This window comes from Urocampus carinirostris, chromosome 8 (genome assembly GCF_059441175.1).
Source record: "Urocampus carinirostris isolate Australia breed hairy pipefish chromosome 8, RoL_Ucar_1.0, whole genome shotgun sequence".
Taxonomy (NCBI): Eukaryota; Metazoa; Chordata; class Actinopteri; order Syngnathiformes; family Syngnathidae; genus Urocampus; species Urocampus carinirostris.
In genome coordinates, this window is record NC_142356.1 from 10,334,972 (window position 1) to 10,362,605 (window position 27,634).

General features: G+C 39.7%; 1 protein-coding gene across 2 annotated transcripts in view; it reads right to left on the minus strand.

The window, feature by feature from the left end:
• Nucleotides 1–27,634, minus strand: part of mast1a (microtubule associated serine/threonine kinase 1a) — a 117,680-nt gene that overhangs the window by 52,451 nt on the left and 37,595 nt on the right. For both annotated transcript variants that reach the window (XM_088341579.1, XM_088341580.1), the window contains 3 exons: nt 7,379–7,467; nt 5,155–5,230; nt 4,882–4,954 (listed from right to left, as the gene is read on the minus strand). In XM_088341579.1, the coding sequence (XP_088197705.1) occupies nt 4,882–4,954; nt 5,155–5,230; nt 7,379–7,467 (238 nt within the window). The remainder of the gene's footprint in view (nt 1–4,881; nt 4,955–5,154; nt 5,231–7,378; nt 7,468–27,634) is intronic.

Consider the following 27,634-nt stretch of genomic DNA (forward strand, 5'->3'; position numbering starts at 1 on the left):
GTAAATATTCGCTCCTACAACAATGTTATTGGATAAAAATGAAAAGTTTATTAACGATTATTGATTTGTCGTTTCTTGTTTCAATAAAGTTTTGCAAAAAAATATATCATGGACATCCTAGCGAATGACGTTAGCACATTTTTCATCGTTGCTCGCTGCGGGCAGAACTCGCAGACAGAACCTGCGATTATCAATAGAAATCTTTACACAAGATTTCTTGGAAAACCACGTTTCTTCTTTTCAAACAAAACCTATAATTTTACTCCACCCTGTGATGGAGTTCTTCACAATAGTGGAAAACCCAAACTACACGAGTTTGGACAGGTTTTTCCCCCCTTCCGGGAAAATACCTGGATTCCTTGGACGATTGTAACTTTTGGGTACCCGAGTGGCAAGCTACCCAGACCAAGAAACCATCAAGGATCTGATTCTTCATAGAGCTTCACGTCAAGGTCACAGCAACAATTGGATAATTCCTTTGGTCTTGACCGTGGACTGCTGAACTTTCAAAAAACAGCGGTACGCATGGATTTGGGATTCATTGAATTAGAGAACAATAGAACTGTGTTTGCTTATTTGATAAACCCTCTTGTCATTCATTTGAATTGTCATTGACTTTAGAATCTGACATGAAAACAGATTTAAGTGGATTCTAAAATCCTATTCGTGGGCATAAAAATACATTTTGACTAATATTAGGTCTTCAACCATTACAATATATGACTGGTTATTTTACTGAGATAGAAATAAAACAGGGTAATTAAACCAAGATTAACCAAATTTAGAATATCTCATCCAACACCATAAGCAAGAACGAGCGTAAACTATAATTTATGTTAACTGTTGTCCATTGTCTTGTCCATTGTTCATTAAATTGCCAGTTTTTGTTCAAATCAATTTTGACTTTGGAACATCCTCTATTAATCTACCTATTAAACCTAGAATCAATCCAGTAGCTTATTTTCTCTGTGTCCAACAGCAAACTGTAGGTGATAAATCGACCGCGGCTAATAATTGAAGTGAAATAGGGAGCAAGGTAGTGAAGGGTAGGAAAGTAAAATACGTGGCGTAACATCATATGAGTGGGTGTAAAAAACATGACCAACATGAAGTAGCAAAGAGAGAGGTGAAGGAAAAAAGAAAAACACAAAAAATAGAGGGGTAAAGGAACAAAAGGTTAAATTCTGAAAGGAATGAAACATTCTGGAAGAATCAAAGTAGCCTGCAGCCTTTTAGGGGTTGATAGCGGCGTTTTTGCCCGCTCAGCGGGGAAAACGCCAACCTGGATCAATACGAGACTGAGTGAACGTGCCTCCCGATGGGATGTCATGCTTGGCATTGACCACACAATGATTTCTGCTCTCAGCCACTTGGAAGCTCATAAGTGGAATAATGGCAAGAATGGACGTATAAAAGAGAACCACAGGATCCATAAGAAAGCCATTTTGCTCAGAGCAAAATGTGCCTCCACTTATTTCATCCTCACTTTGCTTTTTATTTTCCTATCTATTACAGAAAAATCTTCTTTTTTAAAACATTAGGAGAGACATGCTTGCAGAATTATCACATTTGGCTTGGTAATTTCAGTTCTTCCACATTTTGCACATTAAACTTAAATTCAAGAAATCAGGTTTAACTCAACCTCTTTGTGGAATTTAAGGGGTGTTACCTTGAAGAGAAAATTTTTAGAAGAAGATTGTGTGCCAATATCATTTCAGTATCATATCATATCAGTACCCAAAACTCCAATCAGCCATAGAATGTTTTGTTCTCTTTGTTACTACATATAAGTGTGAGGCGGTGGTTTTCCACTACTTTAAATGTGAAGACAAAAAAAAGAAAGTGTCTGTAAGCTAATCATGATATGAAATTTGCCCTTTCGAGTGTTGAACCACATTTTGATTTATTGTGCAAAAATAAAAAGCAAGAGCATGTCATCCACCAAAATTGAGTATAGTACCAGAATGGCATAGTTGTGTCCAGCACTACATTTTGACGAAAGTTGAGGTTTGTGGTCTGGGAGCCTTTTCAACGACTCACTGGGGGTCCGGGCCCAGGTTGACTTTGGGAACCACTGCTGTAAATGAATCTGTATATGCTAAATATGCAGAATATACCACAGAATATACTCATATTTAGAAAACGGTTGAAAGTGTCAATTTTCAAAGAGATTATTATTCATGGCTCTCAGCTCTCCTTCCCGTTTCGGAACATTTTATGCATGCATTTAACAAGGACGTATGAAATTTCCTCACACCTTTCATCTGCTACGATCAATATGCACGGCCAAGGCTGCGCCTAACCAAGCGTGTAATGCCTCCGATAGGAGAGACGGAATGAAGCCAAAACACGCGTGGTCTGCATGTTTAATGAGATCAGATCTACAGTAAAGGGAGTAAAACTGTAAACAGATGCAAAGGCCGAAATTTCAACACGCCAACAAAAAGCCACGGAAGACATTCCTGCCTAAGTGATCTGGTAATCACCTCTGTGCCGCCCACCCTTGCTCATTAACTATCCACGCCAGAGGGAACACAGCGAAGCGTTACGGGAATTTGTTGGAACACGTTGTGACCGAAAGGCACAATTCCTTTCAATTATCTTCGCTCCACTTTTTTTTCCCTTTTATTTGGTTCTTTTTTCCTTGAAGAGCGAGTAATGATGAGCAGACGAATCAGGTCAATCAGTTCCTGGCAATGTATGAGATATTTTTTTAAGGTTTGCGCGCTCCTCTTTGTTTTCAAAGCGGGAAGAAACAAGCAGAACAAGAAAACTTCAGAGCGTGGCAGAATGAACACTGGAACGCCGTCTGATTTCATGCATGGGAATTTAAAGAAATCAAGTGGTGGGGTAAGTGTAGCTCGCGGGCAGAGAATGTCCCACTGGATACATTAATCCAGACAACCGAACAGTTAGATTATGAACTGAAATGTCTTTATCGTCAATGATATCAATGTTGTAAAACATTGTATGCAACGAGATTAGACAAGAGACTCAAGGGTAAACAGAGACCGTATTGTCGGCACTATAAGGCGCACACCCCAAAAAATAGTCATTTGTCATATATTTTCCATACATTAGGCGCACTGGACTATAAGGCGCTACAGTAGACACCTCAACAATACAGTCATATAGGTTAGTGTAACTTTATTAGCCCCTTAACGGACTGTTAAGAAGCAAATATGGGTCTCAGACATATAAAGAAATGGTGTCTGTACGATCTGGAGCATTCGCTCTGAAAATGCTGGTCTACTAGTGATCCCAAGAGCCAAGAAGAGAACCGCATGTTCGAGAGCATTCTCTATTCAGGCCCCAGTGCTGTGAAATGCTCTTCGCCCCTGAGATTTGATCTGCATCCTCAGTGGAAATGTTTAAATCTAAGTTTAAAACACACTTCTGTTTTATAGCATATAAATAACCTATATTTTGTGTTGACAATATCTGTGTATTATTTGTTATTGCAACATCCCTTGCAGCCTGGTTGTCCTGGAAGGGATATTACCTCATGTGCGGTCCCTTCTCAAGGTTTCTTCATTTTCCTCATGTTGAGGTTTTTAATTTTTTCCTTGCCCTCAAGTAGGTTTTAGATCATGGGATGTTGTTATAATAGTCTGTTGTTTGCAATAATCTGTGGTCTGTGCAGCCCTTTGAGACTCCTTGTGATTAAGGGCGTCACAAATAAATAAAATGAATGAATAAAATGAATAAAATTACTAAATTTTGTGCAGGCTTGGGGAGTAACGGAATACATGGAACGGCAAAAATGATGTTGGCAAGCTGTTTGGATTTATTTTCATTTTGTTTCTGTCGCATTTTATTTTAAGTTTTGCCAGAGATCAAAGAGATCAAAGCCAGGAGAGAAAGCTTACCACGTGTTGTGAGTCATAATTGTATTCATATTTAGTTTCTTTTGTCTTTTATTAGCATATTTGGTATTGGAGTAATCCAAAAGTAATTGAAAGTAATCAAGTTAAAGTAACCCTCCCCAACCCTGTATATATATATTTATATGTATATACTGTATATATTTACATAGGTTCTGTGGATGCACTTCATCATCATCATTACCATCACTATTTTCACCGTCATTATTATCGTCATTGCTGTCTTCATGCTCCTTTAGTATACTGTATAATTATCCATCCATCCATTATCTGCACCGCTTATCCTCAGTAGAGTCGCGGGGGTGCTGGAGCCCATCCCAGCTATCTTCGGGCAGTGGGCAGGGGACACCCCTAACTGGTTGCCAGCCAGTCCCAGGGCACACAGGGACAGACAATTCGCTCGCTTATTTACCCGTAGGGACAACTTGGACCGGCCAATTAACCTGACATGCATGTTTCTGGAATGTGGGAGGAAACCGGAGCCCCCGGAGGGAACCCACGGAAGCACGGGGGAGAGCATGCAAACTCCACACAGGAGGTTCGATCTCATGACCTATATAAAATTAGATTTTCTATAATAATTACATAAGTGACATGTCTGGTGACGTTAGTAACGACATAACATATTGAGAGTTATATAAAAAACATGCTTACTAAAATATCAACTTTACTCCAAATCACTAAATTCAGTGAAATCTTCATCCTCAATGTCACTCTTACCGGTAAACAACTCCCCCGACTATAAATTATGGGCGATGCGCCCAAAAATATACCCCCAAAACAGGGCAAAGTTGAAATTATCAACACAAGCCTAGAGCGCCCTCTTTTGGTTTAGTGTGAAAATAACATGTGAAATGATAGAGTACGGGTAATAACAATTTAGAGGTGAATAATAGAATTACGTGGTAATAATTTCACGTATAAGATTCACTGGCGTATAGTCGCACCACCAGACTTATAGTCCGGAAAATAAGGTATCCTCGAAACTAACTCTTACCGTAGAACTCGGCGTATTTGTGCCATATCCCGAGGACGGAAGCGAAGCCAGGGACCATCTACGGCCATCGGGCCTGGGGGAGGCGCAGAGAAAGAAGCAGCAAAAATCACAATTTTCTTTAGCAGTGTAAAAAGCATAACAAGCAAAACAGACACCACCGCTTTGCACGCCAGTGTGCGTCGTTATCGCCTCGTGTTTTCGCCGTGCATGTGAAATGAATCTCGTCAGCGATTTCACAGTTAGCCTTTCACAACAACAGAAAGGGACGCGAACCTTCTTGAAGAGGCGAAAGAGAAGTGGGCGGGACCGCTTGGTGAGAAGTTGCGTGGGCTGTCCAATGGGCTGCTTCCTGGTGGCGTAAACATGACAAAAAATCAGGACTCGAGATTTTATGGTGGGTTGAGGATGAATAATGACAAAAATATGACTAAACGTTTCATTTGGAGCAGGCTTGCCGAAACGACTCTTGTTCTCCATAGAACTAGGGTCAGGAAATAATAATAATATCACTATTAATGAGACAAATATCGTCATTACCAAACAAAAATTTTTGGTTCTTCACAGAACAAAAAGCCTATGGATTGTAAAAATTCTTAACAGGTCCAATATTAGAACACTGGACCACTAGTAGTATAGATGACTGGCGAAAAGGCTTTCGATTTTATCTCATTATAAAGCCAATTTTGATCACAGTACCAGGGACGAATGTTACTGTTAGATCTAAAGCGATCGTTTTGCGTCTGGGAGAGCTTAACAATATTGACTGATCGTAGGAGAAATTCAGACAAAGACTTTTGGTATTTTCTCAATTGCTATTGGAGAGAGAATTCAGGGTTTGAGTCTCCCCTCAGCCCGTTTCTCTCTACCTTGCTCCTCCTCCTTGCTCATCTTTTTATTGCAAAACTACTATCCCTCCTGGGAAACAAAGAAGCAAAGAAAACTCAGAGATTAGAAATTCACATTTTTGAGTAAATACATTTTAAACCCACTTTACAGTTACTTTCTTGTTCGTTTCACATTTTACTTTGACTATAAATCCAATTATATTTTTCTCTTCTAAGCATTGTGAGTGAACAATTTAATTGTTACTGTAACATGTGAAATGCACAATGAAATGAACATTAGTCTTTGGTACCATGACCAAAGATAGTATGTTAATTTCTTCAAATGTCATCTATATCCAGTGATAAGAGCTCACCACGATCCGTGTTCAAATCCTGTTAAAACCAAAGAGGCGCACCCAGACTTTTGAGTTCTTTTTCAAATAAAAAAAACAAAAAGCATGTCAAAATGCTTGCTGCTACTATTCATGGGGCTTGGATTGTAGATGACCAAGGAAAAGGCATTAGCTTCCATCTCATCATAAAACTTTTTTTACTCATGGTGCCACCTTGTATAATGCTCTAATGGAGCTTTATGGGAAAGAGTTTAGCAAAAACCTTCTACAAAGGGCAGCACGACGGCACAGTGGTTAGCGCGTGTGCAGCACAGTTCTGAGGTCATGAGATCGAACCTCCTGTGTGGAGTTTGCATGTTCTCCCCGTGGTTGCCTGGGTTTCCTCCTGGCACTGGGGTTTCCTCCCACATTCCAAAAACATGCATGTCAGGTTAACTGGCCGGTCCAAATTGTCCCTATGTGTGAATGAGCGAATTCTGTCCCTGTGTGACCTGCAACTGACTGGCAACCAGTTTAAGGTGTCCCCTGCCCACTGCCCAAAGATAGCTGGGATGGGCTCCAGCACCCCCGCGATCCTAATGAGGATAAGCGGTGCAGATAATGGATGGATGGACGTTCTACAAGGTGGCACTGAGAGTCAAGCAAAATAGTGTGCTGATGAGATAAAATTGAATGCCTTCTCCTATGTTATCTACAAGATCTCTAGTTGTCTATTGATTACAGAATGGAATTGGGCTTATTATTATTATAAATGTTATTATTACTGATATTATTATTAGGCCGGTCAGACATTTAACCAGTCCGTTGAGCAGAAAAGGTTGCCGACCACTGATTTGAAGGATACTTTTTGTTTTTATATGCCGAAAATAGATGCATTCGGGATTTGACATAAACCCGAGTTATTTTTCAGTATAAACTGACGGAACTGTCAGAAACTCTTTTGTCACATATAAAAAAAGTCTCATTCTAACATGAATCGGTGAAGGTTCGCATCAGGTTGAATGTGGGAGAAAAAAACAGAACTATTTATCATTTAAAAGTCAGAGTCTCTATGGAGAACCCAAACAATATCTTTGTTACCGTAGTAACAGGTCATAAAAAACAACAAGACTGTATCTCACGCTGGTCATTAAAACTTCATTTTTCTTGTGTCAATCTTTTCATGATGCATTTCGAGAGATTGCGGTAAACATCTCAAGAATCGACGCGATGGCTTTGTAACAAAGAAAGCGGCATCTCACGTGTTGCCAAGGCAACGTGATAAGATCACCGACTAAGCTCATGGTATATTGCACAACTGCATCCTTGTCCTTGACTGACCTATGTGTCCAGGCAGTGGGGAGTGAGGTCTGGGCAGAGTGGGAGACGTACTGGTCAGGATCAGGCTTTTCCGGTTACTTGTTCTGCAACTGGAAAACATGAGAGAAGAATCCAAATTTGATCATCTTGTACATTGATTTCAGAAAAAAATGAGAATATATTTGCTGGCATGGAAAAAACATGTATCTCCAACAGTTGCTACTTATTTCCACTTTTTGGAATCAGTGTATTTACAATTTAACACTCTGCTCTGTTGCACTGGTTTTTGTTTGGATTAGACAATACAGTGCCACCTAGTGGTGAAATATTACACACTCGGGCGTAAATATGTGTATACAGACGTTCCCCTACTTATGACTTTCGCGAAACAGTAGATACGAACATTTTTTTCGAGATGTCAAAAAATAATTAGACATTGCTGTAAATTAGATTTTGTTATCTATCTGAGTAGAGGACATTACTGTAGTGCTTCTTTCCCCCGCGTGGCGCTGTGAGAGCTCACCCAGCATCCACCCCAAAGAAGAAATCCAGCTTCTACTTCCTGGTTTGTGTGTATACACACTGCATTGTATCTCTAGCGCGCTCAGAACTTTGACGTTTTTATCGTGTAATATCTCGTGCATCCATTCAATATGGTTGGTCTAAAGCTTAAAGAAGAGGCAAGCCGTTTCTTTTGAAATGAAAGTGGAATAAGAAAGCTTGATGCGGTTGAGAAAATGGTTGGATGGCTTTTTTTCGGCCACTTTTTACCACGTAGGAGGAAGTCGCCAACAGAAGTAAGTAAATCTTACCTTTATTCATCTTTAAAGTCAAGTCGTGTTTATTTGTGACGCTCTTAATCACAAGGAGCCTCAAAGAGTTTCACAGACCACACAATGTCAACGCTTAATGTGTAGCTTTGTTCTTCAGTACTATGCTTTATCATTCAGCCTGCTTTGATAATTTTCCATTGTGATCCCCAACTCAGAAGAGATTAATGTATGTAACATATTTTAAATGTCCCGCGACCCTACTGAGGATAAGTGGCGCAGATAATGGATGAATGGATGGATGGATGGATATTTTAAATGGATTTACTCTTTAATATTGATAGAAATACCAATTCAGACCAGTAAAACAGATTCTCATTGTTTTGGTAGCTCTATTAGCGATTAAACACTATTTCAAGTTGACAAAAAAACTGTACTGCGGCTATTGCTGATTGTTATGATATCTGCTCTGTTATGTTCGTAATCAGAACCTTGATTGCCCTTCAAAGTGAGGCTCAAGTACTCTCTGCTCCTGTCTTACACAAGTTTCAATTGGACAAGCTCAGTGTCTTTGTCGTCTATTACCACTTGAAAGAGAGAAAGGATCTCATTTGTCCCGTGACTCAACAGAAATATCATGTTGCATCTAGTGCTGCAACAACAAATCGAAAAAAAAATCGATTAATATAGACGATTAAATGCATAGGTAACTAATTGATTTACGTGATTTATGAGCCACCAATGATGTTAAATCAATGCAAATTAAAGTGCGGGCTGTTTTGTTGTGACGCTGGGAATTGTAGTACCACTTTGGACTGATAGAGGGCGCCAAGACAGTTTTTATTAAAACAAATATGTTAAATATTTTACATCCTATATTTTAAACATCGCATCATTTACAAACAAAATTGACATGAAAGTTTCAACTTTGTCGTTTGTGACTGTTTCATCATGAAACAAAGTTAACAAATTTCAAGGGAACAGACAGAGAAAAACAATCGAAAAATAAGTATAAAATAAATAAAGTAAAAAGAAAAATAATAATAATGACATGTTTAAGTCTACCCAAGCAGCAAATTCTTGCGCATTTATCATTTTCATATTGGCAATGTTTATCATATTCCAAAATTTAACCTCCAAAACAAATTTGTTGACTACATTTTGAAACGTGGTTTTGTTTACATCTTTGATTATTTTTTTTGTGGATTAAAAAAATCCACACAAATTGAAAAGTATTGCTTTTTTCTTGTTCGTTGTGTAAGATAAGCCCAACTTTAATATGATCTGTAAATAAGGTGGTAGGGATAACAGTATCTTACATATTTACGGTGTATAGCTGTCATGATGACTGATTTGGATCACGTGTGCCATCTCGTTTGGCGCCAACCGCTGCGGGCTATCTGATTGGTTCCCTGTCCTTTTTAAGCCCAGTCCTTTCACTCTCCTGTTGTCAGTCCGTTAGCGAACCTCTGTTTCTACAAGGCAAGCATTTTGACTCTGACTCCCGTCTGTCCTGCTTTTTGCACACGTTTTTCCACCCGTCCGTTCCTGATCTCCCAGGTTGTCTCTGGCTTCAACCTGTTTTTGACCCCGAACACATTTTTGCTCTCCTGTCCCGGCTAGCGACCTGTTTTTTCCGTCCTTGAGACCGCCATCTCCCGCTGTGTGAGCGGCTTGCTTCCCGCGTCCAGCGAGCACCGGATCGCGGGCGCTGCCCTTCCTCTTTCTATCAATAAACTTGTAGTTAACGCTACTCATTTGGGTCCGTTCTGGTCGTGACAATAGCATACATTTCTATGCATTTTTTTCATCAAGTTAATTGACAAACCCTTAAATTTATTATTATTTGATATCACAGGATATTTTGTTTTGTGCAATATCGTCTATCCGTCCAAAACTTCAATTTTTGAGTAAATAGGAGGGAAATTAGAACTCCGATTCATCAATTAATCGAAGAAATAATCAACCAATTAATCAGTTATGAAATGAATCGTTAGTTGCAACCTTGGTTGCATCAAAGCACAGATTAGCTCTCAATAGATCTCCAACAATAGAATAGAATAGAATAGAATAGAATAGAATAGAATAGAATAGAATATACCTTTATTGTCATTGTTACAAAATTGGTTGAACATATTGTGACACTCCAGGTTCACATTTGACAGTGAGGATAAAAGAAAACAAAGAAGATAAAGGAACAAAGAATAAGGTTATAATTTACACAATATTTACACAAGAAATGTGGGCATGTAGGATGTTACATACAGTTTTGGGATCGTATTAGTGCAGTACGCGTTAAGTTCAAAAATAGTCAAAATTGTGCAAAAAAAAGAGTCAACATTGTGCAAAGTGAGCATAGGCATGAATACAATTTTACATCTGTATGAGGTAGTGTGTTTGCAAGAGTTTCAGTTGTTTGTGCGGTGTGTGTTAAGGGTGGTAATGGCTCTGGGGAAGAAACTGTCTCTGAGTCTGTTTGTTTTTGTTTTGTGTGACTTGTAGCGCTTGCCGGAAGGCAGCAGGTCAAAGAGGTGGTGGCCGGGGTGAGAGAAGTCCAAAGCACAAAGCCTGGATTTTGCCATTTCCCCAAATTCTGCTGCTTTATCCGGCCTCATTTTTTAGACTCTTGCACACAGCGAGACACCCAAATCTGGCCGGGAGTGCACATGTTCAGACGTGCCGAACTCAGGAGAGGCTTATTGAAATATTTAGGGGAATGCATTAGCCCTGAAAGCAGTTTCAGTGTTCTCGAGAGGATAAGAGCGAAAGGAGAGTGATGGACAAAGACAAGATTAGCCTCATTGCTGCTCATAGAAATGGGCGATTCGTTTTTATTCCTTTCCATATTTCACCTTGGCATTCTATGAATGCTCATTTACATCCGCTGACATTGAAAGGCTAAATCACCCGAGCGCACGTCGGACACGCTTGACTCTCTTGTGTTTTCTTTACTGCTGATTCATCAATCAAGATGTCGACGAGAGACCCGCACAGGAATCAACAAGTAGTTGTGACTCATTACAAGTTGACGTCACGACGTTTAGATTTATTTTGGGAAGACGTCGTAGTGACTAATGCCGCTTTATGACGGCAAATGAAGATATTTGTCAGCAACAAATCCTCAACATTTGATTTCTTTTCTTGACAATCCTTGCGATGCTAACGTCTAGTGGCGCTCAGCGGATCACAATGTACTGCAAACGAGGATTCTTGACGTATTGAACTTCAGTGGAGACGGCACTCACCCAATCAAATTGCTCGTTGCGCTTGGCTGGCGTTTCTGGGTATTTATGGTTTGTACCGTGGGTTTTCATCATGAAGTGTCTCAACAGTAAACCTGAATTGTTGAATGACCTTCCATATAAAAGATGTTTTTAGCGAAATAAATAACCAAAACGGGGTCTGTTGATGTGACACCTTGATTCTGACGACTGAAGACCAAACTTTCTTGTGTAAAATTGTGTAAATTATCTTTTTATCTTTTTTGGGGGGGGATCCTCACAGTAAAATGTGAAACTGGAATGCCACGTCCAATTTCGTTGTCACAATATGTTCAACCCATTTTGTAACAATGATAATAAAGTTATACTCTATTCTATTCTATTCTATACTATTCTAATGATTACATTTGCATGAGCAATATTTTATCTCCGAGCCATATGTACTCATAAAAATAGCCATATCTGTATCGCAAGCCATAGGTTCCTGACCCCTGTGCTAGCGTAGCGGCTAGTCCTCTTAGGTAGGTAATGATCGCGGCTCAAGAGCCTCTATTACTAGTGTTAGATTATTAAAATGTTTCAATAAATACACTGTAAAGCGCTTCGGGAAGTCTTCAGTGATTTGAAAAGTGCGATATAAAATGCAGTGCATTTGCCATTTGAATCAATGACACTATTGCATGAGTTTTTCAAGTACATTACTTTTATCATTTATTCATCACATCATCGTTATAATCATTTTATTCATTTAGTTGTTATAAATGCACCTTATGCTTATCCGCATATTTGAATGAAACATTCAGTTTTTGTGTTAACTTGATGTTTTAAGGTATCCTTTCATTCAGTACTTTACCAGCGATGTTTGTAAGTGGTGTTCTGATAAGTTTGCCCTCAAGTCTGTCATACTCTTATCATACCACCAGCAAAATCCCGTTAGATCTAGTTTTAACAAAAAGTTTCTTGGAAAGATGTACCTCCCTTGCCTGGATAATCCCAATTCAGTTAACTTTAATTTCCCAGCTAAGTTTCACTTTGGTCAATCCACGCCCCTTTCCTAGAAAAACAGTCAGCCATTTCTCGAGGCTTGCTTGTTTTAGGGACAACGTTGTCCTGATCACAAGCCCAGAATATTCTGTTTATTTTTTTTATAAAATTCCTCAACTGAACTGCTCTCTTCAGCTTTTTTTTCTTTGCCCAAACATTCGGTCAGAATCCAGAAAACTGAGCTCAAGCCACGAATTTCCCATGCAACACTAGCTAGCTATGTAATGCTAACGGTTAGCACCTCTCGACATGTTTTCGGACTTAGATGACAGCCTGCCTAGCTTGCTGTGATTACTTAATATCGCTAGATTTTAGACTAACCAAATATGTTAGCGTGGAAAAATCACAGTGTGAATTGACATTTAAAAAAGGTAACCCGGTAACTCATTACAACTGAGTTTAATATATTTACATATATATTTACATATATACGCAGTGTTCTCGTTTGCCCGCATCCCTGCATCCTAGACGCATTATTTTTGCTGGGGACGCATCGTGTCAAAGCAACTTTTTTGACACGAAATTGTCATTATCATTTTTTAACAAAGATTTACCGCACTCCAAACTTTTCAGCAGGCAGATCCGCCATTGTTGTTTTGGTCTCGCGGTTCGAGTTTTCGTCTGCACGCCGATCTCGAGTTCGAGTTGTGTAGTGAAAGTCCGTCTCTTTTTAGAGAACCGGCTTTTTCTGCTCAACTCATTAAAGAGCCGGCTTTCAAACTTTGATGCATTATATTACGAATGATTATGTTGTATCAAGAAGTTAAGAAAAAAAGGAAGTATAAAAGGAGAAAATGAAAAAAGACAGGTTTGTGGTGCTCCCTTTTAATCGGTATATTACCAACAATAATTCATTACAGAAAATGAATTAATAATTTGAATAAGAAAATGTATTATTCTACTTAATTATATTCTCATGTATTTTTTCCTCCTACAGTGAACGTCCAAGCAACTTCATTTTTGAACTTTTTTTTATAATAAACCTCATTCATGTCGAGCAAATCAGTGTCTCACAACAAAATGTTCATTAACAATGCATACGATATAAGGGAACACATGTATAATATAACGTATTAAACTACATAAAATAAACACGTTTGAAAAAAAAATATGCTGTAAGATTTTTTCGTATTTTGTAAGGAAAAATACGACAGTTTGTAAGGGCATGGAGCCCTGGAGCTTGGCAGGTATGAGTATGCCTCCGAAAAAAACAGTTAGTATTAGGTGAAAATCAACACAAAATTGGTAATTTCTTCAGTGTCGAAACATAATGCAGAAAGTGATAACAACGGCAATAATTCCGGCACGAAAAAACAGAATTGGCCGGTCCAAATTGTCCCTAGGTGTGAATGAGCGAGTGAGTTGTCTGTCCCCGTGTGCCCTGCGATTGGCTGGCAACCAGTTCAGGGTGTCCCCTGCCCACTGCCCGGAGATGGCTGGGATGGGCTCCAGCCCCCCCGCGACCCCAATGAGGATAAGCGGTACGGCTGATGAGATGAGATGACATATATTATCTCGTTCATCCTAGAAAGCCAAATATAATCTCGTTACAAAGAATGTACACCACGTTGTCATTAATGACAGTAAAGACTATTTTATGGTATCCTGATTTTTTTCAAACCACTAGGGGACGCTATACAATAAACACATTAAAGCTAGACAGAAACAGCCCAGTAAAAGTGACACAAAAGCAGCTTCGTGTGACTGTGTCTTAAAAGGTTTACGGCAAACAATAAAATAAAAGTACAACAGTAAAATAAAAGTGGATGTAAACACAGTCAGGACCTTGTCTTAACATTGTGGGGATCCACACACGTTTAAAACTACATTCGCTGGGATGGAATTATAACAAAAGACTTTATGTCTGTATACGATTCAAACAAGGACAAATCCAATTAGGCCAATAAAGAAAACAATATCTTAATGTGTATTTAATTGAGCGGGACGAAAGATGAGGAACAAAGGAGTACGAGGAGGAGGAGATGGGAGGAAAAGCGTAAAATCATGGCAACTCCTTTTAAATCACAAGCCGGGGAGGCAAACTCTGTTTTGTCTCTACCCAATTAGAAACAAAAACCGATTTTAAAAAACATGATCTCATCCGGCAATGGCAACAAAGATGGTTTGTTGGATGTGGATGCTAGTGGTACGATCCATCATCATCCAAAGTGTAATCCATCATGTGGCCTCAGTGTTTTTGCAGCAGGCTGTACAGACTAAAAGACTATGATTAAACCCTCCATAATAATATTTATTACACCAATAAAGAAAAACTAGTACAGATAGACTACGACAGAAATACTACCAAAAATACTACCGCAGAAATAATACGAAACTAAAGAAATACTACAACAATACTATGATGAAAATACTACAGAAATACTACAAAAATACAACCACAGTAATACTATAATACAAAAATAAAACTACAGAAATAATGTGACGATATAGGAAACACTACAAAAATGCTACAAAAATACCTCTACAGTAATACCATAATACAAAAATACAACTACAGAAATATTATGAGGAAAATACTACAAAAACACTACTATAGAAATACCACAAACATACTTTAACAGAAATTCAACAAAAACGTCACTACAGTCATAATATAATCAGAAATACTACTACAGAAATATTACAAAACTACTAAAGAAATACTACAAAAATACCATGATGAAAAGTTACAGAAATACTACAAAAATACCACTACAGTAATACCATAATACAAAAATAAAACGACAGAACTATTATGACGGAAGGACTACAAAAACACTACTATGGAAATACTACAAAAATACTAAATTAAACAAAAACATCCCTACAGTCTTACTATGATACAAAATACTACTACAGAAATATGACAAAATGAAACAAAATGGGACTACATTAATACAAAAATACTACAGATACACTAAAAAAATACTGCTGCAGAAATATTACAAAATACTACAAAAATGAAACTGTAATATTACATAAGTATAACTACAATAACACTACAAAAATACTAAATAAATACTACAAAAATACTAAATAAATACTACAAAAATACCACTACAGTAATACTATAATACGGAAACAAAATTACAGAAATATCGTGACGGAAGTACTACAGAAACAGTACTATGGAAAGACTACAAAAATACAACTACAGTAATACTATAAGACAAAAATACGACTGCAGAAATATTATGATGGAAATACTACAAAAACACTACTATGGAAATACTAAAAAATACGTCTACAGAAATGTAACAAAAACATCACTACAGTCATACGATGATACAAAAATACTACTACAAAAATATGACAGAATACAACAAAATAGGACTACATTCATACGGAAAAAATAGTACAGATATACTACAAAAATACTGCTGTAAAACCATTACAAAATACCACAACAAACCTTCTACAGGAATTTCACAAAAAATATCACGACAGTCATACTATGATACAAAAAAAAACTACAGAAATATCGTTACGGAAGTACTACAAAAACACTAGTATGGAAATACTACAAAAATACCACTACAGTTATGCTATAATACAAAAATACGACCACAGAATTATTATAAGGGAAATACTACAAAAACACTACTATGGAAATACTAAAAAATACGTCTACAGAAATTTAACAAAAACATCACTACAGTCATACGATGATACAAAAATACTAATACAAAAATATGACAGAATACAACAAAATAGGACTACATTCATACTGAAAAAATAGTACAGATATACTACAAAAATACTGCTGTAGAACCATTACAAAATACTACGAAAATGCAGCTCTGTAATTTTACATAAATAAAACTGCAATAACACTATAACACTACAAAAATGCTACAGAAATACTACAAAAATCTAAACGCAGAAAAAAGCTTTACCTGAACAAAACAAGATAGAAAACGACAACATGTTAGGATGCTGACTAGCTCTAAGTACGATTGATAGTGGTGATAATGCACGCAGCTACTTTGTGGAGAAATCCGGCTTATACTTCCTAGTTCGTGTTACTTGTACTGTATCTCTAGCGCGCGAAGAACTTTGACGTTTAATATCTCTCGCATCGATTCAATTTAAGTGTAAAGAAAAGGCGAGCCATTTCTTTTGAAAAGAAAGTGAAATAGGAAAGCTTGATGCGGTTGAGAAAATGGTTGGATCAATTTTTTTTAGCCACTTTCTACCATGGAGGAGGAAGTCACCTAACTCTTGAAGCTCATCTTCCAAAAGTAAGTAAAACTTAACTTTATTCATCTTTACAGAGCGTCTTATTTTATGAAATGTTTATTTTTTAGTACAGCGTCTTTTAATGAGTTTCCAACAAACTCAATTCATCAGTCAATGCCTATAAAGAAATAACTTCGATTATAGGACTGGCAAATAAATACCAAATGCATGCCTGAATACTCTGCAACAAATGACACTGGAGTAAAATATATTTTTTTCCAACAGTAAAATCAAATGTGTGATTGCCCTATTTGTTACTCACTTCGCCCAATCCAGCGGCCAGGTTAATACTCTGGCTAATGGCTAGCTAGTAAGGTCAACAATTAGCCAGTTAATGATTTGTGCAGAAGCTTTGACGACCAATTATCCCCCCTGAGGACAATGAGCAGGCACGGGGGGGGGAAGGCACTAGTGCCTGTTCCAGACGTGACCGTGAATGCAAAATAGGAGCAAATAAAACCCCTCTATAAATGATCCCAAATATTTACAATATATTGTATTGCCGTTAAAAGTGAACTCTACTCTTCCCCCTGAGATTCAATCTGCAATGTCAGTAGAACTGTTTAAATCTAGGCTTAAAACACACTTCTATTCTATAGCATATGAATAACCTATATTTTATGTTGACAATATCTGTTTATTATTTGTCATTCCAACATCCGTTGCAACCTGGTCATCCTGGAGAGGGGATTACATCATGTGTGGTCTCTTCTCAAGGTTTTTTCATTTTCCTCATGTTGAGGTTTTTGAGTTTTTCCTTCCCCTTATGTAGGTTTTAGATCAGGGGATGGTGTAATAATACGCTGTGGTCTGTGCAGCCCTTTGAGACACTTCGCTATGAAGGGCGTCACAAATAAACATGACTTGACTTGACAGGAAGGAAGACAAGATGGAAGAAAAAAGGAGAGGAGAGCAAAAAGAGACAAAGAAAGAAAGAATGAAGGAAAAGCAAATCGATATAAAGAAAGGCAGAAAGAGAGAAAGAAAGAAAGAGGGGGATGAAGGGAAGCAAGAAAGAAAGCAAAAAAGCAAGATTATTTCAGAGAGAAAGAAAGAGACAATGAAAAAATAAAGAAAGAGACAGAAAGAAAATGAGAAATTAAGAAGGTTAGGAAGGAAAGAAGGAAGCAAGCAAGCAAGCAAGCAAGCAAGCAAGCAAGCAAGCAAGCAAGCAAGCAAGCAAGCAAGCAAGCAAGCAAGCAAGGAAGGAAGGAAGGAAGGAAGGAAGGAAGGAAGAAAAGTTCAGAGAAAGGAGATAAAGTGTCATCATTGCCAAAATGAAGACACCTGGGGCAATCGTTTGCCACACAGGAGCGCGCTCTCTGATTGGCTGGCACTCTCCTCTTAAGCTGTCAGTGCCCAGTGGAGAGTGTCAGACCGTACTTGTGTCTCTCGGTGTGTTTTGCCAGATTCCAGTACCAAAGAACTTTCCTGTTTGATTCCTGCCTGCCTTCGGTTTTGACCTGTTTCTGTCCCTTGTTTACGACCTGCTCTCCTGCCCTGGCCATCAACCCGCCCGCTAAGCCATATCGATTCTGCCTACCTGTCACGGAACTGCCATTGAAATGAAATGATCTGCATTTATATAGCGCTTTTCAAGTCAATGACTTCCTAAAGCGCTTTACAGTGTGCTTCACATTTCCCAATAGCGGCCGTGATCTGTGCAGCCATGTAGGCGCTAACCTGCTTATTGGGGGTATTGGGGATTCAGTGTCATACCCAAGGACACTTCGGCATGTAACACAGACAAGCTGGGATTCGAACTGGGATCCCTTAATCCTAAAACGATCGCTCTACCTCCTGAGCTACTGCCGCCCCGTTCAACGCTGCTAGCGACCGACAACCATCGGCTTCCAAGTTCTGTCAACTCAATCCAATAAAGATTCCTTTAAAACGAACGCAATTGGGTGCGAGATTCCATTCTGGGTCATGACAGAAAGTATGGAAATAAAGAGAGAAAGAGATTATAGGAAAAATAGGAAGGAAAGAGGGAATGGAGAGCAAAGAGATAAAAAATAAAGAAAGAAAGAAAGAAAGGAAGAAAGAAAAAAGAAAGAAAAGTAAAATAATAGATCTTTTTATAACTCCTTATTTTAGATTTAAGGGCAGGGGGGAAAATCCCAACCTTTTTTGATATTTATTTCCACAATTGAAAGGAACTGAAGATCAACTAAAAATAATTTTGTGAGTGTCTCAATCCTCACTCCACACACTTTGTCCCTTATAATAAACTGGAAATATATATATATATATATATATATATATATATACAAATCCGGAAAAAGGGCAAACTAAATGTCAAACGTGACTGGACCCGACCTGCGAATTGCAAGCGGATTAGCATCCAGTGGGACGGCGAGAGGAAACAAAAAAACCCTCAAACGGCGAAGCCGAAGGTCTGCTGACTCACAGGGCAGCCAGGACGCTCCGGCCATCGATCCGCACGGACGCGTTTCCTGTCAGCTGACTCTCTCCCCCGCTTGTGATTCCCCGCAGAGCCTTTTAAAGGTGAGTGCATGTTTACAGGCTTTGCCGAGTGGGACGGAAATGAAAAAAGGCAAAATGCTATGCCTTTAAAGGCTCTTGCCAACGTCTTGCTGCTCCCCAATCGCTCTTTACGCTCACTAATGTGCAGCATTCACAGCTGCACCATTTCCTGATGAAATCCAGGGCGGTTTCTTTTTAGGGCAGGGGCGCTAACACATCTTTTAGCATGCTAGCTACTTTCAAAAAGAGACAGTCGATAAGATCTACAAGCATACAGCCCGTGGGCCGGATCATGTCCGTTGACGGGCCAAGAGAAGCGCGAGAGTAAAATAAGCAACAATGACCTGTAGTTTTTCATACGTCCACACAATGTCGCCAAAGCCAAATCTAATCCACCCATTGTAGCTTTAATAGAGGTAAGATAAAACGTAAAATCTAGCCCAACCCGACACAGGTCCGCAGGTATTAAAGCCCGAACCGACCAGAGTCCGACGAATTAACTTGATTCGTAGGACTGAGCGCGAAGCAAACCTGAAATTTTGAAGTTTATTTGTGAGGACTCAGGAGGAGGAGAGGTGGTTTATGATAACAAATTAAAGCATGTCTTTTTGAACAAAATCCATGTTGAACAAGACTGTACAAACATTTATACATTTTATATTTTTGTGTCTGCAGAGGTTACATTAACCGACAATTTTCCATCATTGACCGATTTGACGAGTTGACGGGAACGTATAAAGGTCATCCGTTATTTTGACGCGTTGATAATTGGTCCATAAACCGCAGCAGCAGTACGTTCTTTAGAATCTAGTGTAGCACTTTGAGAGAGAGAGAGAGAGAGAGAGAGAGAGAAGGGATAAAAAGAAAAAAAAAGAAATAAAGGAAGAAAGACAGGAAGAAAGTAAGAAAGAAAGAAAGAAACAAAGAAAGAAAAAGAAAGGAATGAATGAAAAAGAAAGAAGGAAGGAAGCATTTAAATCATTAATCAATCGATTTAACCGTTTGCCCCTAAATCAGTGTCAGTAAACTCTCATCTCATCTCATTAGCCGTACCGCTTATCCTCAGTAGGGTCGCGGGGGGCTGGAGCCCATCCCAGCAATCATCGGGCAGTGGGCAGGGGACACCCTGAACTGGTTGCCAGCCAATCGCAGGGCACACAGGGACAGACAACGCATTCGCTCATTCACACTTAGGGACAATTTGGACCGGCCAATTCACCTGAAATGCATGTCTTTGGAATGTGGGAGGAAACCGGAGTGCCCGGAGGAAACCCACGCAAGCACGGGGAGAACATACAAACTCCGCACAGAAAGTCTGGAGCTGGATTTGAACCCACGACAGGTTCCCATGACATGAACTGTGCCGCACAAGCGCTAACCACTGCGCCGCCGTGTCAGTAAACTATTTCATTCAATTTCCACTTTGCATCTGAGTTTTTCACAGTTAACTAAAAAAAAAAAGTAATAAATTGTCGCTGTATTGTGTAGTGCAACCAAAAATGGGTACTAGAAAGCACAAGAAAGAATATCTATGGAGACTCAAAGTGACCAAATCGTGCTTTTTTTCTTCTCATTTCTTTTTTTCAGCTTTTTCGTTGCATGACACAATACAGCAACATCTAGTGGTCAATAACTCACACTGTACCTTTAACAACAATTTCATCACTGGTTTGGCCAGAACCTTTCCAAAGATGTTGATCTTTTTTGGTGTTAAAATAAAACAAATTGCTGCATCTTGAATCAATACAGACGCTCCTCTACTTACGACCATTTGACTTACGAAAAACAGTAGATACGAATAAATTTTTCGGGATGTCGAAAATATACGGACATTGCTGTAAGTTAGATTTTGTATTGTATGCACCTCTTTCTGAGTAGAGGACAGTCCTGTAGTGCTTCTTTCCGCCACTACCGCCATGTATCGATGTGAGAGGTCACCCAACATCCACCCAGAAGAAGAAATCCAGCTTCTACTTCCTAGTTTGTGTGTGATGTAAACACACTGCACTGTATCTATGGCATGCTAAGAACTTTGACATTTCTTTTGAAACGAGAATAAAATGGGAAGGCTTGATGCGGTTGAGAAAATGGTCGGACGGCTTTTTTTCGGCCACTTTTGACCACGGAGGAGGATGTCGCCTAACTCTTGAAGCTCATCTTTTGAAAGTAAGTTGAACTCAACTTTTTTTATCTTTATAGAGCATATTATTTTATTATTTTTTAGTACAAAACGATGCAGGTGACTTATACAAGCCTTAAACATATGTATATAAACCTAAAACATACAAAATATAGCACTGAAGCGACTCACGAACAAATTCAATTTACGAACGATCGTCCGGAAGCTATCTCGTTCGTAAGTACGGCAACGTCTGTACTATCAGTTCAGAAGACAGACAAGGACATTCATCTATTTAAAAAGTATCCAAAAATTTAGGGGAAATCCTAGAAATACTAAATTTTAAAAAGGAAAATAATTGGGAATGAATAAATGGATTAAGGACAATTAACATCCATCCATCCATTATCTGCACCGCTTATCCTCAGTAGGGTCGCGGGGGTGCTGGAGCCCATCCCAGCCATCTTCGGGCAGTGGGCAGAGGACACCCTAAACTGGTTGCCAGCCAGTCGCAGGGCACATAGGGACAGACAACTCATCGCACATTTACACCTAAGGACAAATGGACCGGCCAATTCACCTGACATGCATGTTTTTGGAATGTGGGAGGAAACCGTAGTGCCCGGAGGAAACCCACGCAAGCACGGAGAGAATATGCAAACTCCACACAGGATGTTCAATCTCATGACCTCAGAACTGTGCCGCACACGCGGTAACCACTGCGACACCGTGCTGCCCGGACGATTAACACATTCCAGCGATTCAAGGGAGAAGTCATCCAAAAGAAATAGTAAGTTAACAACAGAGACTGTCATTGCTGTCATGTCTTAAAATATCCATAAAACAATTACGACCCAAACAGTTTTCCCTAAAATGCAATACAGTATATCTGTTTAACCATCATGTTTGTGGAGAAGCTGAACCTAAACTTGATTTACAAAAAGACAGTCTTTTGACATACAAGCAGAGCACAGTCTGTGCCAATGGTGGTCATAAATCTTTCCTTTTTTTCACAGCACCTGCCAAACCGTGCAGTACATCTCCTTTTGATACGTTGTCAACAAGCGAAGCCCCTCAGAATCGCAAGAAGACGGAGCCGGGAAGGTTTCAGACAGACGGAAGGACTTAATGGCTGGCTTAGAGGCTGGCTACAGTAAACCTCGGTGGGTTTCAGCTAAATGTAGGCTGAGAGATCACCTGCGGCAGTGTCTTGCACCGCACCCCTCCCTTGTCCATTGCGATCTCTCATTCTTTCTTGCTCTCTGCTCTTTTGGCTAAGCTGGCTTGGCGTTGTACACACACATTACAAAACATCCTTATTACAGTATTTCCCGCACTATACAACAACCCCCCAAACAAGTATTTAGTCATTTTCTTTTACAAGGCACACCAGACTGTAAGGCACGATAAATTGGGAACAACTGTATGTATTTGTGTATAACCATTGGCCTTTTTATTTGTCCTATACCATCTCAGTCGGATGCGGGGATTATAATTTACGCGTTTGTTACCTCCCTTCTCAATTACTGTAATGCACTACTCTCCGGTCTCCCGAAGTCCAGAATCAAGAGTCTTCAGCTGGTACAAAATGCTGCAGCAAAGCTTTTAACTAGGACAAAAAAGTCATATCACGCCGATTTTGGCTAACCTGCATTGGCTCCCTGTTAGCCTACGATGTGATTTCAAGGTTCTCTTAGTATTATACAAAATCATACATGGACTTGCTCCCTCATATCTTTCAGATCTGATTTCCCCCTATGTTCCGGTCCGAAGCCTTCGTTCTGAGAGCGCCGGTCTTCTGGTGATCCCAAGAGCCAAGAAGTGTTCCGCTGGTTCGAGAGCGTTCTCCATTCGGGCACCGGTGCTGTGGAATGCTCTTCCCCCTGAGATCCGTTCTGCAACCTCAGTGGAAATGTTTAAATCTTAGCTCAAAACACACTTCTACTCTATAGCATATGAATAACCTACACTTTTCTTGGACAATATCTCTTTATTATTTGTGATTGCAAAATCCTTTGTTGTCTGGTAATCCTGAAAGGGGGATGCCACATGTGCGGTCCCTTCTCAAGGTTTCTTCATTTTGTTGAGGTTTTTGAGTTTTTCCTTGCCCTCATGTTGGTTCCAGATCAGGAGATGGTGTAATAATAGTCTGAAAAAATAGTCTGTGTAATAACCTGTGAAGCCCTTTGAGACTCTTTGTGATTAAGGGCTATACAAATAAAAATGACTTGACTTGACTACACTTACAGCAGGGGTGTCAAATCCGTTTTAGCTAGTGGCCACATGCAGGATAAAAATATCACAAGGGCCAATCTAGTAGGTTTAAGAGGAAGAGAGAAAGAAAGCGAGAGGGAGAAAAGGAGACAGAAGGAAAGAGAGAGAATGAGAGTGAGAACAACTGGGACAGAGTAAAAGAGTGAGGGAGGGTTGGAGAGAGAGAGGGAAGGTAAGAGAGGGACAGAAAAACAGAGAGAGCACAATAAAGAGAGAGCACAATAGAAAAAGAAAGACAAAAAAGGAACGTGTCACAAGCCAGAGACGGAGACAGGACCCAATACCGTTCGTTTAAATCAGTTTTATTGAAAAAGAGAGCAGTGCTTGCTTCCACGCTGCGATGATCGTCAGACACGGGTAGCTGATGGCAGGAATGTGGAAGTGGCACTTTCGTGTCGAGCGGGGATAGTCGTGGGTGGCAAGGAAGCTGGCCGGTAGCCGGGACAGGAGAGCAGGGGTGGTAATCGAGTCCAGGAAAAAGGTCAGCAACAAGTATCAGGCAGGAAACAGGGCAAAACAGGTCGATGGCCGTGACGGAAGAGCAGGGCGGAAACGGGTCCAGAAACGGGTCGGCAACAGGGAGGACAAAACAGAACAGGAGATTGTCGGAGGGTACGGTGCTTGCCTAGCAAAAGCGTAGGTTCGCAGGACGGTCTGACACCAGTAACAGGGAGCCGGGGGTTTAAAAAGTGGCAAGGAGCCAATCAGCGACCAGGGCTGTTGGCGCCAACGGGGCAGCCGCAGGTGCCCCAAATCAGTAATCATGACAGATAGAGAAAAGAATAAAGAGAGAAATACAGTGAGAAAGAGTGAGAGAGCAAAAGATAAAAATAATGAGTAGAGAAAAAGACAGAGAGAGAGGATGAGGGAATGTGAGACAAAAGAGGGGAAGAGCAAAAGAGAGAGAGAGAAAAAAACAGAGGGAAAGAGGAAAAAAGGAGGAAAGTGACAAAGGGGGGTTGAAAAAGACAGGGTGGGAAATTAAAAATGAGGAAAATAACAGAGAAAGGAAAAAACAGAGAAAAGAGAAAAGATAAAGACAGACAATCGGACAGGATGGAAGGAAGGCAGGAAAAACAGAAGGAGAGAAATAGAAAGAAAGCAAGAAAACTAAGAGCGAGAGAGAATGAAAGTAAAAAGAGAGAGAGAGAATCCAAGTAGTAACAATGAAAAGCACTGACAATTAACCACTAGACTACCAATGGGATGAATAACACTCAAAAAGGCCAGGTTATCCTATTTCCACACTATTTATATGGCACCAGCGACACTGATTTGCATAGTGCACTCTGATATGTTAAACAGCCTCTACACTTCTTCACCTGTGCATCTATAACCTCTCGGTTCAATATTCATACGTATGTAAAAGAGTATTTTGTTGAAAGACTTTCCGTTTCCTCCATTCTCCATCATTCGTTAGTGAAGAGGTGGAAAGACGGTTTCCAGACACCGATTAAAAATAATGTGATAATGAGATAAGCTCTAATGTCTTGTCATATGTCATTTGCACTACTGGTAGAAGAGTGGTAAAGTGCCAGTACTTTGCATATTATGCCTTGCAATTAAGGTTAATGATGTTCATATTTATTTGATCAATCATTGCATAGTCATTGCTCAAATGCGGGGTTTGTGTTTGGAGACTTGTGGCCGACACTAGTGGATGAAGGCCTGGGTTAGAAATCCCGGTCGGCAAAACTCTCGCAGGCTTGTGTTTGGAGACTTGTGGCCGACACTCGTGGATGAAGGCCTGGGTTAGAAATCCCGGTCGGGGAAACTCTTGCAGGCTTGTGTTAGGAGGCTTGTGGCAGACACTAGTGGATGAAGGCCTGGGTTAGAAATCCCGGTCGGGAAAACTCTTGCACGCTTGTGTTTGGAGACTTGTGGCCGACACTAGTGGACGAATGCCTGGGTTAGAAATCCCAGTCGGGGAAACTCTTTCAGGCTTGTGTTTGGAGACTTGTGGCCGACACTAGTGGATGAAGGCCTGGGTCAGAAATCCCGGTCGGGGAAACTGTTGCAGGCTTGTGTTTGGAAAATTGTAGCCGACACTAGTGGACGAAGGCCTGGGTTGGAAATCCCGGTCGGGGAAACTGTTGCAGGCTTGTGTTTGGAAACTTGTGGCCGACACTAGAGGATGAAGGCCTGGGTTAGAAATCCCGGTCGGGGAAACTCTTACAGGCAAACTTGTATTTAACACCTTGTATGGTAATGCATAATTATAATTACTGTATGCATTTTCAGTCTTCACCGTATTCTGCAGTACAATATAAGGCACAACAGGTTTTAAGGAGCTCTTATAGTCAAGGAAATACGGTGCTGTCTGTAGGGAAGGCAAAAGCTAGTCTGAGCTGCCATAAAACTGATTCAGATGTGATTTTGTTTGCGCAGACATCGGCGGTGGCCTGGCGGTGAACCCTACTGACTGTGTTAATCCCCTTTCAAGGAGGGTGACGAGACAATTTGGGCTAGCTCTGCAACATCTTGGCTGCTATGAGACTAGCCTGGAATTCAATGCACACACACAGTCAGCTAATATGTCAAATCCGTGATAGAAATCTCTATATAGCGGCACAAGATCTGCAGAGCTGTACAATCCAGTTCCCCTTCTCTACCTTAACCTGACTCATTATTTCTTCCCCCTTTACTCTAGCCTACTCCCTACGCTACCATTGTTTTTTCTTTCTGTCCCTGACGTCCGCCATCTGTCGCCCATCTTTCCATTACGACTCTTCTTTTCTCCGGGATGTGTTTACTCGAGGAGCTTAAGCCGCTCAATGGAAACATTATTCCTTTACACACTCCTTTGGTAAAAAAGACAAGCACTTTTCTTATGATCCAAGATAACAATTCCTTTTTATGACTGTTCCTTCCATTTGAACATGATTCATTGTTGACCAATTAAAATTGGAATCAAACACATTACAACTGAAAAATCCAAAACAAGGGTGTTTGTTCTCTGATATCTTAGCCACAACAAGGAATTCAAAACACACACTAAAAAATATAATAAATGAGACATAAATCTTTGACAAAACAACAGATCTTCCCGTAAAACAGCAAAGCGGACCAGATTTGGTAAGCTGAGAATGTGGGAGGGTCGACAATTAAGCCTGGCATTCTTTGAACAGTCTTTAATAATTTCAACCTCAGTGAAAAGTTTACAGTGATTGGCTCGCCTTTGTAGAATTATCATCTGACTCCAAAGGTCTCGTGAAAAAGAGCTACTGTGCTATTAAACAGCTTTAGGTTGCTTCACCCTTTCACATCATTTGTTTGCAGTTAGCTTTTTTGTAGTCAGCATGTTTCATCTGGCAGTGCCACTTGATATTATATTCTTTGAAAACAGCCAGTCCACTTGTTTCATTTTTCGGTAATAAAATACAAACATTTCCGCTTCTCCTGGAAACAGCGGCCCTCACAGCCAACTTTCCTTTTTTTAATTTACATTCGCAATGTCTGAAATTGGGTGGGCTAAGTAAAAAACGTTCACAGGCCGTAACTGGCCCACGGGCCGGACTTTGGACATCCCTGCTGTAAAAATACTGGAAAAAAAATCTAATAAAAAAAATTACCAAAAGAAAAAGTGAGATAACATGCAAATTCGGATAATACTTTTCTTTTTTTACGATTTATTTTAAACAATCAGGCAAGATAATAAACAACACATACAAATTTTACCTATTTAAAAATGTAATTTGGAAAATAATGCCTTAAATGAAAAACATCTGCCAAGAGGAAATTTGTGAAAATAAGAAAGATAGGACTTAAAATTAACAAAATAATCTGCCACCTGACATAAAAGATAAATTCACTCATTTGTGTTGTATCAATCCATTTTTAAAAAATTATCATTGTGTAAAGATGCTGTTGTGAGAAGTATCACTGAAAAGATTAAAGGGACAGTATTCAACTTCTATAAAATCATACATTCGTGTTAGGAACTGAAATTCCAATATATACTGAAATAGTATTTTATCTTTATGTTTACATTTGTAAGGAATATATCACGACCAGAACGGAATCGGGAACCAATTGCGTAACGTTTACCACAAGTTTTATTGAATGAAAGAGGAAGGGCTGCGCCCACGATCCGGTGCTCGCTGGACGCGGGAAGAAAGTCGCT